Source organism: Tinamus guttatus, unplaced genomic scaffold, assembly GCF_059628265.1.
Source record: "Tinamus guttatus ecotype Peru unplaced genomic scaffold, ASM5962826v1 Tinamus_guttatus_pri_ptg000530l, whole genome shotgun sequence".
NCBI lineage: Eukaryota > Metazoa > Chordata > Aves > Tinamiformes > Tinamidae > Tinamus > Tinamus guttatus.
In genome coordinates this window covers 4405670-4420777 of record NW_028289064.1, presented here as the reverse complement: position 1 = coordinate 4420777, position 15108 = coordinate 4405670, and the positions used below count along the sequence as shown (strand labels likewise).

The 15108-nt window shown below is 42.1% G+C and overlaps 2 protein-coding genes across 2 annotated transcripts in view; both read left to right on the top strand.

The window, feature by feature from the left end:
* MYO3A (myosin IIIA) overlaps positions 1-11625 on the top strand; it is a 109207-nt gene extending 97582 nt beyond the window's left edge. Inside the window, exons 33-36 of the mRNA XM_088533941.1 lie at positions 3051-3160; positions 5685-5725; positions 9723-9863; positions 11509-11625. Of these exons, the coding sequence (XP_088390067.1) occupies positions 3051-3160; positions 5685-5725; positions 9723-9863; positions 11509-11623 (407 nt within the window). The 3' untranslated portion in view covers positions 11624-11625. The remainder of the gene's footprint in view (positions 1-3050; positions 3161-5684; positions 5726-9722; positions 9864-11508) is intronic.
* A 2138-nt stretch (positions 11626-13763) lies between these two features.
* The window catches only part of GAD2 (glutamate decarboxylase 2), a 35462-nt gene continuing 34117 nt past the window's right edge, over positions 13764-15108 (top strand). Inside the window, exons 1-3 of the mRNA XM_088533971.1 lie at positions 13764-13877; positions 14012-14071; positions 14155-14295. Of these exons, the coding sequence (XP_088390097.1) occupies positions 13802-13877; positions 14012-14071; positions 14155-14295 (277 nt within the window). The 5' untranslated portion in view covers positions 13764-13801. The remainder of the gene's footprint in view (positions 13878-14011; positions 14072-14154; positions 14296-15108) is intronic.

Below are 15108 nucleotides of genomic sequence, written 5' to 3'. Positions count from 1 at the left end.
TGCAGTGCCAGCAGCCCCTGTTCAGTTGGATATACCTAAAGGGCATGGGCTGACAGCGGGGCTGGGGAGCTCAGCGCGATGCTGCGCTCCAGCTCTGTGGCTGTGTTAATGGCTCACTGTGGCATAATCTGCAGCAAGCCTCAGTGCGTGCTTTGTGCATCTCATTTACCCTGCTAGGGTAGAGATAACTGTGCCAATCTGGCATTTCAGAAGTGCTCACAGCTTCTGTGGCAAGAATTTGTTTTTTCTTTTTTTTTTTTTAATAATTGTTGCAGCGTATGTATTTAAATGTTTGCTAGATAAAAACGCTCACTTTTCCTTTAAAATATAAAGCACCATCTTCCACAGATACTTGGAGCTTTAGGCAAAAATAGACTATGAGGTAATTTATTGGGTTCCAAAAGAAACTTCTTTGTAATGGTCTGCAGAAGCACCACAATTGGCCTATTAATAGGTGAATGATTTTAGTCCTACTTTCTGCTTCATTGCCTACTGCAGAACTGTATGGGCCATCTGGAAAACAAGCTCATCCAACTCACCATTTATCCAGCACAGATATCAAATTTGTTTTCTACCCTTAAACCTGCTAAGTAAATTTCTGGTAGTATCAGCAACTAATAAGGAAGCAAATCTTTATTTGTGCAGTGAGGTATCCAAAACTACAAGTTCTACCACGTCCATTTTACTTCAGTAACAATGAACACACAAATACAAGAGCAGAAGGAAATCACAAGCTCACTGTCTGGTGAAATAAAGAAAACTAAATCCACTAGTGGTGAAAACTGCTAATTGCATACTGCGTAATTTGAAGAAGAAATTCAGAATTCCGTTTTCAGCCCTCTGTGCTATTTTGGAAAGAAATGGCAAATCCAAGCGTAGAAGGATGGTTGATCCCACATAGTATTTCTGTCCCCTCGGTTCTTTTGCATAACTTGTCCATATGTAAAAGGCATGAGGATTGTTAAAAAGCATTTTTTTTTCTGAACTTCTTGTCCTTGTCAAAATGATTTTTTCTGAATGTAAGAAGAGTCTCATTGAAGAGCAAGTATGCAAAAAGTATACAGCTGATTTCAGTTGAAATAACTGAAATCTAGAATATGAGAATGCTTGACAGTGATGAATTAAATAACATAACAGCATACATCATAGTGAATTCATAGGGGACAGTAAAAAGTGTCTAGGTATTATGAGACCCTTTTCCTTATGCATTTCTTAGTGCCTCCAATTTAGTTACATTTTCCTTTCTGTTTTCATGCAGTTGTAATATCTTTAACACAATTTTTGAAAATGCCCCACAGTCAAGGGGTTAGTGTATCCATTTAATTACACTGAATCGATGCTCATTTTAAGCTACTGTTTCCAAGTTAGGCTCCTGTTGTGTTTAAAAATAAAGTAGGAAAGGCTTGCCTCTGTCAGAAATGGAAACCCAGATAACTCCAGGTGGTCCATTTAAAATGCAACAGAACAACAACAGCCCGTATAAGAGCACAGTCAGACCCAAGATATACCATTTTGAATGAAAGAATGTAATTTATATTTAATAGAGGTTGATGAAATGAATTTATTGCATCTAAATTCATTGTTTAATGTGAATTATTTGTATCCTACCTTAAAAAAACACTGTTGTTCTCTTAAATGCAAAATGTTAAAAGGTACTTGTTCATTCTTTAAATGAGAAACAGTCTGTGTTTGAGATAAGAAACTAAAACAATAAATGTAATCATTATCCAACTACAGTTTAAATTAACATTATTCATCCTGGCTCCTCAGTATATCCATGACCTTTACAAGCCTTTATTTATCACACATAACAAAAACTTACATAGCTAATTTTGCAGGAGCCAACACTGATGTATCACTGATCGTTTTTCATTTTAAATTATTGTGCTCTGCCCTTAATTAAAAAGATGTCTGATGTACATGGGAGAGTTTTTAATTTTACAGTGTAAAACAGTTTCTGGTAGCCATGTTAGAGCAAAATACAGTCTTCTCTCTGAGACACAATCACATATAGTTAGCACATCAGGGTTACAGAGACAAAGTCATTCCTTGCAAAGGAGGAGTAATCAATAAAATGCCCTTCAATAATTTTTTGAGAGCTAGGTCTTTATTTCACTCATACCGTATTCATTTTTGAGTCAGAAAACAGCTTCTCTCATGGAGTCTCACCTAAATATTTCTGTGATACCGCAAGGACAGTCTAAAACGTCATTGAATTATGAAATTCTATTATGACCTACAGCTCACCATGCTTGTGATTTCCCTCATCACCTTATTCATGTCCCTTGTGATCCATCTCTATCGTAGTGTTCTGCTGTCCTGTAACTCCCTCTTCCTTCATCATGAAGGAACTGCCACATCTCTCTGGCCACTTCTCCCACAGTTGAAGCTGAATGTCAAGAAGCCAGGCCTACCACTCTGTATATTCATGATCCTTTAGCCCATCCAGAGACCTTTTTATGGTCCCAAAGAATGAGGTATATGGATGCTTGTCTTTCCATGTGAAAATGTGATGATTCACAAAGGATCTCCCTGTGCCTGTATCCTAATGTCAGGACAAATTTTGTGGTTGCTCCTAGTTTACTCATTTTTACATGTTTGGAGAAAGCTTTCATAGGAATAGAGCCTGGAAGTTGAGGGCACTAAACTAGATTACTCTGAAACCCTCAGACACTGTTACACTGTCTTGCCCAATGGTGCATAATTTTGCTTGAAACAGAACAACCGCAGTAGGAGACCTTGGGGAAGATTTACCCCATAAAGGGGTAGAGATCAAGCTCTTGGGCCAAGAAGGCTGCTGGGTGCTTCCAGCATGACATTCATTACACGGTATGCATCCATGGGGTGGCTGGAACTCGAATAAACCCATTCTCCTTTCCAGTCTGGTCATGGAAATGTCCAAAGCAGCCACTTTCATGAATTATTTGTAACTAATAAAAGCAAATGAATGGATTTTTTGCTCTCTGTGGCAAAATTCCCCTGTTTGTTTTTTGTAAAAGCCTCCTAATCTGTGAAGAAACAAGCATTGCTCTTGTCTGCTTTTTTTACAGTTGCATCCAAAGTAGAGGACTCTCGCCCAAAGCAGAGACCTCCGAGGAGGCCACGGAAGCCCAAGACATTAAATAATCCAGAGGATTCCAGCTACTACACTCTAATACACGTAAGTTGGGCAAGCTTTTGTGGGTTAAAACTGCCAGATAATTCCCACCTAAACTCTTTTAATGGCCTCATTTTCTATATTTCTTACTAATACAGCATAAAAGCTGTGTCCTGCTGAAAGGAGGCAGGCCACAAAATTCAAGTTCATTTCAAACAATTAAGGTTCAAAATTATCTTGATTGGGGCACCAGGTCAGGCCAGTTTGTACCTCGGTAACATAACATCTATACATTAATTATATGCATAAGCAGCATTTGCACTTTCAACAGCAAAGATAAATGCCCAGTCTCTCTAGATTCTTTATAAAGTCATCGGAGAAAAACAGGTTTGTTCAGAGAGCTATTTTGAGTATCTAAATTAGTACATGGCCTTGCAGAGAGAGCAATATTTAAATGGGCTGTATTAGTATGCACAGTGTAACTTCCTTTACCAAATGTGTCAGATTGTGATTATGAGGGAACTGGCAAATACAAACAGCTCAGGAGACTAATAGATTTGAGTATCTCTATATATAGCGCTTGGTCCAAGTTTAGATACCAAGGTCTACTTTCCCTCTTGACTTCAGTGCCCTTAAATATAGAAAAAGGCAAGAAAGTAAGCAGAAAGACAACATAAAAGCATCTCACAAGGTGGTTCCAGAAAAAAAAAAAAAGCAATTAAACTCATTTGCTTGAGGTGCATGTATCTTAGTGACCTATTTTAACAGCCAGTGAGAGTCCAGCTAATAAACTAACCGTAGCAATTGCTTCTCCTTTCAACAGAAGGTGTCACCAGGGCCTTTAGGGAGAGTTGTGTCTGGCACAGCAAAAAGAACTAACATGGCTGTATTTTCTTATCATGGTTGTGAAATAACACACCTTTGGAGCAATGATATTCTGAAAAAGAAATGGTATTCTTAAAAAGAAATTGGAGTGTAAGAATAAGCTTTATTTGGGGAAAACAACATTGGTGAGATTAAGGGCTGAAATGAAAGGCATGAGGCTGAATTCTGCAAATTTCTGAGAAGTAATTATAAAGTAAATGAATATTTATAAAGCAGAGGTTTTATGGTCAGAAAGATAGTATTTTCATAGTATTTTGTGAAAGCAGATTTGCTATTTGGCCAGCTGCTTATCAGAAAACAGCCATCATTTCAGTCATACTACAGAATTTTGCTAACAAAAATTTTTAAACAAATTTTTAACCAGACTTTTTCAGGATATTCATCAACATCATTTCCAGTTAGCTGTGTTTTGCAGAAAGCTTGAAAAAGAGAAGTCTTGTCTTCCCAACACTAAGTCCACTAGCAAGGGGAAGAAACAACGAAAGCTTCTAATAAACTTAACCTTAAATGGGGAAAGGGGATCTCCCAGTTATTAAAATCCTGCCTCAGGCAAGTCGCTGAGCTCTATCCTGAGATGGCCGGGGCTGGTCAGCTTTCCCATGCATTCCTGCTTTAGTAAACATTGCAATGGGCTGCAGCTATTCACAGGTCAGCTGATTACCTGGAAGTTAAGGCATTCACTATAATGAATGCCTATCTTTTTTGCAAAATTTGCTTTGCTCCTCCTGCAAAAAATAGGTATTTCTCTCCCATTGCATTACAGATATTAATGAGATATCCTCTATTCTCACTCATTTCCTTGCACATCCAAAGAAGTAAGGTGGTACACAGGTACAAATGAAGCCTGACAGTGGCCCTTTTTTCGTACAAGGCATTAACAGTTTATTCTTGGATTTACAGCCTATCACTTGGGAATTATACGTCGTGTGTATTTGCCTGGATATCGAATAGTCTGTCCATTAGGATTCCTCATTCTCCTGTTACAGTGACTATAAAGTGGTACAATTGATTAATTCTAATAAGTTTTCACTCCTTTGCAACAAACATAATTAAGACTCTCTGCACTTAAAAATACTACTTTTGAAATGTCATGCTTTAGATTCTGCAGCACAGTATTTTTCTCTGTAAAGACAGAAATCTATTAGAGATAGTTATTCATATTCCCTATGAATCACTCTGTTTTGCATGGGACTTTTGTGTCCTAGTGGTACTTTTGCCACCTAGTACACTGCTTTTTGAATGGAAGCTTTGTCCATTTTATTTTACTAAAGCTTGTGACAATGCTGCCTTGAACAGGATTATTCCTTTCCCCACTGCATGCCTTGTATTCAAGTAAATTGTCATGGCACCAAAGAAATGTCCCTCAGTAGACAGTATTTTCAGCTTTATTAAAACAACAATAGATACCTGAAGGTTTTAGATGTGCTTTTCAATTCTGATCACAACTAATTTTTTTTTCATAATATGGCAACTAAAATTTGGGATTAACAGTGATATTTGCATTCTCAGTGACATTCACATCCACAAAGATTCTGAAAAGAGATTTTGCCAGGGCACTTATTCTGCTCTTCTGCAAACGGTGTCCTCTATAATTTTCATAACAAAAAATAAACTCTTATCCTCAACATTTATGAATTGTACCTTTACAATAATGTACATTTCAGCACATTAAAAAAAAATTAACTACTTCATATTTTCTTAGAAATCAATACAAGATGAAAAACGGAAACCAAGGAAAGACAGGTAATTTTTTTCATTATCTCTCTATTTTCATTTTGGTACTCTAGAAATAGTCCTTAGCCATATTCAATTGGGAAAATAAAGTGTTAAAAAATAATAATAATAAAAAAATAGTAATTTGGTGATTCACATGAAAGGCATCCTGTAAAAAGTTAAAATATACAATTTTGAAAAAACAAAAATCCATTACAGAGTTCAGTCATTTAGTTTTACTGGTCCTTTACCATGGCAACAGAAGCACAATAATAAGATAAGGTCCACCTCAAAGACAGTTCTGATACAGAAAATAATTGTAAGTGCTTAAGATTCTAGTCAAAGCAAATGCGCAACCACTTCTTTTTAGTTGGCAAATATACAAAGAATATTAAAATCCTTTATTAAAAATATACAGGTAGATCATGGATATATAATCTGTAATATAATTAATAACTAGAAAAAAAAGCAGTCATTGAAATTTCAACTAGAAATCTTTTTATTTTCAAAGTGTAACTAACCTATTTTGATAGATCTCTGTAGGATAAAGTAGTAGTACATAAAGTAGTAGTAAAGTAGTAAAGTAGTACATATATCCTACTTTTTATATCTTAGATCCTCACATGAGGTAGACCTGGTAAATTCATAGCTTGCAGTTTCTGCTGTACGTACAAGCAGTAGCTTTGTTTGTTTGTGGTTCCCTGCTTGAGCTTTTTGGCTGCTCCCTAGCGACACATGTGATGCTGCGCTAGTCTGTTCATAAATGCAAGATGCCTGACAACTGTGTGAATGGGCCCTTAACACTAAACTGGCTGAAGCTTCAAGATAAAGACCCCATATGTAACATATTTATCTTAGATAAAGTTACATGACATTATACACACAGATCACATGCACAAAGCACGTTCATTCATTCAAAGCACGTTCACCTACAGCTAAAATTGTACTTGATACACCATTGCTTAGGAGATTCAGTTAATGTCCATAACCTCCTCGAGTGTCAGTTCTAGGTGCTCTCTTCTGATGCCATGTGAATCTTGAAAAAAAAAAAAAACATATATTGGTGTCTCTCATTGGCAGGAAGAAAATGCAGATCTAGTGGGGTTTGTTTGTTTGGCCTCAGTTTGATTTTACTCATCTTAAATCTAGACAAGTGATTCCATGACAGCATCTTCTTTCATGTGCTAACTCTACTAGCATAGCAGAAATCAATGGAGTTATTTCTGGTTTGTATCAATGTGAGAGTGTGAGAGATGAATTCTGTACATCTTTTTCAGGTAGCTTTTAGGAGACTATTTTCCCCCTAGCCTTTTAAATATTGGTGTTGGGGTTTGTTTGGTTTTTTTTGGTCTTTTTTTTTTTTTTTTTTTGTACCTACGGCACTGGGTAGCTCTTATCTGACAAAATATAGATGTCTGCATCAATGACATCAGTATTGAACTAGTTGCTGTAGATTCCCTTCTTGTAGTCACAGGACAAAATATAAGCATCTTTAGGAAAATGATTCATCAATCCCTAAAAGAGATATCTAGAACAGATCAGATGAATTATATCATAAAAATGCCTCTGAGTATGGCAGCAAATCCAGACATACCAGTTCAGCTGTGTGTCTGCCTCATGAACATCTAAAGTGAAATTAATCCCACTCTATGAGACAAAGTAGGATGCATGAGTATCACAGAATCACGAAATGGTTGAGGTTGGAAGGCAGATCTCCCTGGAGATCAAGAAGTCCAACCCCACTGCTCAAGCAGGGTCACATAATGCACTTTGCCCAGGATTCGGTCCGATGGCTTTTGAACATCTCCAAGGATGGAGATTCCACAGCCTTTCTGGGCAACCTGTCCCAGTGCTTTGTCACCCTCAAAGTAAAGATGTTTTTCCTCATATTCAGACAGAACTCCCTGTGCTTCAGTTTGTGGCTGTTGCCTCTTGTCCTAATGCTGGACACCACTAAAAATAGTCTGACCTCATCCTCTTGACACTCTCAGATGCTTAAACACATTGGTAAGATCTCCCCTCAACCTTCTCTGCTCCAAGCTGAACACTCCCAGCTCCCTCTGCCTTTCTTCACAGGAAGAAAGGTGTTCTTCAGTCTCTTCATCATGTTAGTGACCCTTCAAAGGATTCACTGCAGTAGCTCCACGCCTCTCTGGTGCTGGGGAGCCCAGAACTGGACACAGCACTTCGTATGTGACCTACTCAACCAGGACTGAGTAAAGGGAGAGAATCACCTTCTTCAACCTGCTGGCCATTCGACCCTTCCTAACCCAGGCCAGGATACCTTTGGTCTTCTTGGCCACAGAAGGCAACATTTCTGCCTCATGGTCAACTTGTTGTCCACCAGGACTCCTGGGTCCTTCTTCACAGAGCTGCTCTCCAGCAGGTCATTCCCAGCCTGTACTGGTGCCTGGGGTTATTCCTCCCCAGGCTCAGGACCCTGCACTTGCCTTTGTTGAACTTTATGAGGTTCCTCTCTGCCCACCTCTCCAACCTGTCCAGGTCTCTGTGGACGGCAGCACAGCCCTCTGGTGCATCAACCCCTCCTTCCAGTTTTGTATCATCATCAAACTCGCCGAGGGTGCATTCTAACTCTTCCTCCAGGTCACTGATTAGTCAGTTTAACAGTAATATAGTGCAGTATCATACAGTGCCTTCTCTTGTATGCTCAGCTTTCCAGTATGTACTTTTGCAACTATTAGTTATAATTAGCAGCATCTTGAAACCCATTGTCAGTTGCTGAGCCTTGCTGCCCTGGACACCTTTCATGGGCATATTCCATGGCTCTCAAGCATGGTGTCTTCACTGAAATACCAGCTGCAGTGCATCGCACAAACTATGCTCAGAACACAGAATCACAGCATGGTTGAGGTTGGAAGGGACCTCTGGAAATCCATCTAGTCCAACTGCCCTGCTCAAGCAGGGCCACCTAGAGCACATTGCAACAAGGCCATTCCAACTCAGGCTTCCTATAAGCAGTTTCCATGTAGTGGACATGTTCTTTAAACTGAGTTTTCTGTTAGTCTTGCTAATGGGATGAGCAGACAATTTCAGAAACAGAAAACTGCAGATGTTAGATTCAGGATGAACAGCAAAGCAAATTCTTCCCTGTCTTGTGCTCACTTTGGGCACGGAGAATTGCTTTCAAAGTCCTGTCCTTATTCCAGGTGCTGAATCTTCAAGAAAAGTTCTGGATAATATGCCCTGCTTATTTGGAGACCAGCAGCTAATTTTCTATTCTGGATGCCACAGGACATCCCAGATTAACAGGGTGCAGACACTATTATTTCACTTTTAAGATGCATAAATCTTTGTAATTGAGATGAAAATCTCTGCATCACATTTGCAAATTATCTAAAAAGTCTGGTTCTACATGTTTACTGCCTTTTTTTCTATGAAGACTTGAAAGAGTTAAATATATAGCTGATTATTATTTTCTTATGGCCTGTCGATCTCCATGATGAATTTGGTTTTTAAGGACCTCTAGGGAGTGTCAGAAGTATACCGATATGCTTGAATGTTAATTTGTTGGCTGAGCTGAAAAACTTGACACCTAAATTACAATTTAAAGCATATTTTTGTCATTAAAACATAAATCCTTTGAAGAACAAGTCTCATAATGAAATTACTACCACGGTTGAAATATATCACTGAAAATGACATTGCTGAAAGTGGCCTGGTAGTGTCTGACCTTGAAGTCCCAGTACTACCTTGATTTTTTGGTGTATATATATAATTATATTGGTGCACAGTAACAACAAAGCCAGATATAATCCTTGCATACCAAATACTACCGCACAGTATTTGCTGGTGGGATCAGCCAGTATTTAGCATTTCAAAAATCTCAACATCTGCATTATACAGCAGTCACATTTTAGAGATTGGTTGCTTGTGTATATGTATTATTTTCTTTAGACCTTCAATACACAAACACAACTACTAACTGTATTTGGTTATCTTCTTTATGAATGTTGAATACTACGTTGAAAAGTGGATTTGTTAACTTAATATACTTGTTTATTGACAGTCTAGGTAAAGTGCTAGATTTAGATGTCTATTACCAAGAAATTTCATCCATTGATTCCACCTCAAAGGACAGCAGTTCTACCACAAAAAAGAAGAGACAACCAGTTGAGCGCAGGACTTCAACTTTAAGAGCCGCCGAACGGTAAGTCACGCAAAATAAAAATAGGAAAAAATACATGTTATATATCTTACTTTAGAAACATGTATGTGTATATAGACACATATATGTGTATGTATGTATATTGTCATGTACATATTCATACAAATAAAGATGCACTTTCAAATTATTTTTTTTTCCTAATCATGGAATCTTGCAAATTTGATCTGAAAAATTCCCATCTTCATGTAGCAGGGACATATTGGGGGACTATGATTGGGGTTCAGCCTGCCTGCCAAGCTCCAGATGAGAGGGACAGACTTCCTGCTGGAAATCTCTCGTCTAAAATGGAGAAAAATGAAAGCAGAATCTAAAACTTCTGTTTCCGATTCATACTTTAAATGGGGTAGGTGGCTGTTGAACTTCTTGCAGCTGAGACAGCTACGTGGCTTCCTCCTTCTCCTGCTGCCCTGCAGCGGTGCAGATGCCACCAATGTGGGCAATGCAGGGTGGCAAAGCAGCAGAAGGGAAGGCTCCACGGACCTGCTGACCGCTGCCAGGCAAAGGAGACCGTATGCTGGCGTTTGCTAGTGCGCGGGCATGCGTTCTGCACACACTCACGGTTAAATATGTTTATACGCTTGTGTATTTCTACATGGGAAAAACTTGGAAAATAAAGTAAAAGGCTTAAAGGAAACATTATAGGTCTGGGAGGATTGCTGAATTTTAGAAACATATCCAAATATATCCAAAATATTCTTGATAGTGATTTTGTATCAAGTCTTTCAGTTTCAGTAGGAAGCTGTAGAATAATAGGAGGTCTGGTTCAAATGAGTGAGATTTTTGCCACTGCATTCACAGAAAGGAAGTTCTTGCTTCGCATCATGTGTAGCTCTGATTACATCCTGAATAGCCAAAGTAAAAAAAAAAAAAAAAAATCTGTGTGACTGAATTTACGCTATTATCTCTGAGGGCATATTTTACTCTGTCTTAAATTTAAGTAAGAAACATTTTCTGTGGGTTATTCTTTCTGGAATAGAAAATTTTTGTGTGTATGTAACACAGTCCCCTGGATCTAGAGAAATTAAATCTCCATTTTTTATTTTTATACTTTTTGGCATGCCATTGCATGGTGGTGCATACCTCCGGTGTAGAACGCTACATATTCCTGTCCTTACTTCAGCATGATAGACTGTCTCTAAGTAGCTTAGTTTTATTTTTAATCCAACTCCATGAGAATATCTGATGTCAGGTCACTACTCTAGCCTGTCAGAGTTGCCTTCCAGTGTGCAATTTGGTATCCAAATAAGATGAGTTCAACAAGCAGACTAAAAAAAAAAAAACCAAGCAAGTTTACATCAACTGAAAATCTGGTCCAGGAAAACCATTAGGAAAAAGCTACTGTAAAGCACCTGTCTGTGTTCTCAGTATTGTTACTGTGTTGTTTTATTAGGTCCCCTTCTTAGAAGAGCTGGTTGTTCTCAGTGTTCACCTGTTCTTGGTATAATGCGGCTGTATGAGGTGCCTGCTCTGTGCAGCAGAGACAGAAGAGGCCTGGGAACATCAGCTGATTTTTTTTCCTTTTTCAGTTTGCTGAGGGTGGAGGTTAAGCAGTCGATTAGTAGCATTTGCCAAGGTAAATATTTTGCCTTTAATTTCTAAAGCACTTCTGTCTGTGCTTAATCTCTAGGTCGAGGGTTGCAGAAAGCCCTCTGGAAGAGGGTAAAGCGGAAGATAATCCCTATGACTACAGAAGGCTGCTGCGGAAGACCTCACAGCGCCGACGCCTTATCCAGCAGTTCTAGCTGCTGCTGCTGCTGCCACTTGGCTTTTATTAGCATAATCTTTTTTATGATTTTATACCACGTGCTTCCTTTTCTCTTTTTTTAATCTCCAGTGCTTCAAGTTTACAACGTGTGTGTTCACGTGAATATGAACTACTCTAGTTTACAGCCCAACACCATTGCAAAGGGACACTGTCAATCACAAACCGGATACTTAAAAAAAAAAAAAGGACATAAAAATCCAGGTTTCTTTCTGATATCACTACTACAGCTTAAAATTATTAAACATGAAACATCTTAAATATACATATACTTTATTTTCCTCAGTGCATATTTTTCTCCTTTTTACATTTTGTCAGTTCAGTTTCCTAGTTGAATGTTCAAATTCCCATATATACCTTCAGAAAACCTTAGCTATTATTTCTAAAAAAGTATTTCACAGGAATAAAGTACAATAATTCTGTGGGGGCATTGCTGTTCATTTCAGGTTTACAATGGCTAAATTCAGGGATGAACTGTATATGGCAAGTGTCCCTTTAATCAAAACAAAAATACACAATTAATCGGATAGCATATTATAGCAGGTTATTTCTTTATCGACTTTACCATAAAGCTAATAGGCGGTTTTAAAGGTCAATAATGTGTGTATAATCTTTATGTTGGAGATGTCCATGTATAGCAAGTATATCCCATCCTCTCTTCTGCCTCGAGCTTTGTGACTAAATGAAGAACTTCGAAATCATGTTTGCTTTGTTCTCCTTTGTGATAGATTTTTAGGAATCTTAATCTCTGGGATGCCAAGAAAGGACTGGGAAAACGCTCTGTGGTCGATTGCTGCCTCAGTGCAATGATCATTCTTAATTAGTTCCACTAGAAATTAAGCGGAAACAAAGGTAATAGCCACTGTGCTCAAAATTTCCCCCAACTCTTCATTCAGAAAACCTTATTTCACAGAAACCACACAAGTAATTGGTGCGTTTCCTTTTAGGATTCATAATTGCATGTTCCCAGCTGCAAAACAAGAGAAGGCAGATTTCATCCAGCCTCTGTAAAGGCCTGCACCCTGCTTTGTTCCCCTAAACATTACGCCTGGCAGCAGCAATAAGCCAAGGGGGCTGGTTTTATTTGTCTCCCCACACACACGCTTGGACCTTTCCCCAGAGATATGTAACCATTGCTTTCTCATGTATATATAACTAGTTATAAGGCTGCAAAACAGATAAAAATTTGCTGCAATATAAAAACTGTGATAAACTGTTTAAATTTTGAAAGCTGTTTTAAAGTTGCTTTCTCATGTATTATTAAAATGGCAAAATAAATAAAAACATGCAAAGCAGAGGGATGGTTGGCTGTGTCTGAACTACACTGTGAAACGATGAAATGCCGTGGGCTGGGGCGTGAGCAAGCGAGACGGAGAGTTGGCCTCTATGGCTCTTCAATGCTGATGCCATCTGGGAACTGCATCAGACCTGATATTTCACACAAAGAAATCCCCAGGCTCGGCTTCCTTTGCTCTCCCACCACCAGAGCAGTGCTGATAAACACGAAGGTGTCGCCGTGAGACAACAGCCTTGGCAGCTTCTGTGGGTGCCTGGATGCGGTAGAAAAGTGAACCCGGCCCGGGACCTGGGAGCCCCAGGTTTGGCACCAGGAGCCGGGGGTGACCCGGGTGAGCGGCGCTCGCTGCACGGCCAAGCCCTGGCCTTACCAGCTGACCTCTCGTTGGCAGGACCAGCGCTTGAGCCCTGGTTTTCCCCTCTTCCAGCCGCATCTCCGAAGCCGCCGCCGCCCCCAGGCTCCGCACACGGCGCCGACGGGGCGGCCCGGCGGGCAGGCACCGGGGGCTGCGGGACAGCCGGGGCCGTCGGGGGGCGAACCCGGCACAGGGCACCCCGCTCGCTCCCCGCCGCCGCCGCTGGCCGCGCAGGCCGGGGCAGCCCCCGCCGCCCGTCTCGCCAAAGCGCCTCCCCCGTCCCCGCCCGCGCCGTCCAGCCGCGGGGGGCAGCGCGGCCAGCGCGCCCCGGGGGGCGCCCACGGGAGCGGCTCCCACCCACGCGTGCCCGGGGCGCCCCCGCCCCTCCGCCGCGCGGCGCAGACGCGGGCGCGCACCCGCACCCGCGCGCACTCACACGCGCTCCCGCGCTCACAGGAACAGGCGCACCCGGCGCGGCTGCAGCTCCTCGCCGCTCCGCATCGACCATGGCCAGCCCCGGCTCCGGCTTCTGGCCCTTCGGCGCCGAGGAGGGCTCGGCGGCCGCCGAGAGCCCCGGCACAGGTAGGGCGGCCGCCGGGGGCCCGGCCCCGACGGAGCAGCCAAGGCAGCGCTGCCCGCGCGCCCCGACGGGCGCCGGCTGGGGGGGACCCGGCGGGCAGCGCCCGTCCCCACGCGCTCCGTTGTGTTTTTTGCAGCCAGAGCTTGGTGCCAGGTGGCCCAGAAGTTCACGGGAGGGCTCGGGAACAAGCTGTGCGGTAAGGGCGGCCGCGGCGGGGGGCCGGCGGGGGGCCGCGCTGCGCTGCCGCGCAGCTCAGCCCCGTGTCCCTGTCGCTTCAAGCCCTGCTCTACGGAGACGCGGAGCGGCCCGCGGAGACGGCGGCGCCGGGCACGGCGGAGCGGCGGCCGCGCTGCGCCTGCGGCCAGAAGCCCTGCGGCTGCCCCGGCGCGGGCGCCGGCTACGCGCTCCTGCACGCAACAGGTAACGGCTCCTCCTGACGACCGACCCGAAGAAATAGGGGAAAAAAGGCAGTGGTTGGGTAGGGAAATGCTGCCGGGCCGGTGGCTCCGGGCCCCGGCCACTCCTGCACTGGGCGGTTTTGGAAAACGTCGGGGAAAACCAAGCAAATAAAAAAAAACAGGATAGAAAAGACAACAAAGCAGCAGCAACGAAACAATAACCCCCGGCGAGCTCTGTGTAGGAATAGTCACAGCAGCGACCTTCTCCTTGTGGTGCCCGACAAGCAATTAGGTTCACAGGGGAGGAGGGAGAAAGAGGGCTTTCTTGTTGTTTGATTTAAATTCAGGGTATTTTTGCCGTTCATCTTTTTTTCTGGCCTTGGAGATAGACCCTGTCTCCTCTTAGAAACGAGATGCTGAGAAATGCGCGGCAGCCCAGGGAAAGCGCTGCCCTCTCGCCCGCCGGCTGCAGCCCCCTTTCACTTGCACCGCTGCATGTCCTGCTGCTCCCGACTTACCCCAAACCAGGGCTTTCCAGCCCAGCGCGGCGTTTGCTTGAGCTGAAACAAAAGATGCCAGTGTGCGCACTAATAGACCATGCAGTATGGCTTTGGAAATAAAAAGCATTAAATTATCAACAAGTTACTTGCAAAGCATTGCGCTGCGTGGCCACAAGGAAGGTAATTTTGTTGCAAGGCAAATGAAAATTTTGAGAGAGCTTCTTGAAGCACTATTTTTTTTTCCAATCCCCGTTTTTTCCCCCACTGATTCGTTTTCCTTTCTTTCTTCTTTACCTGCTCTCTTTCTCCCTGTCTTAAAATTGGTAAATATGCTC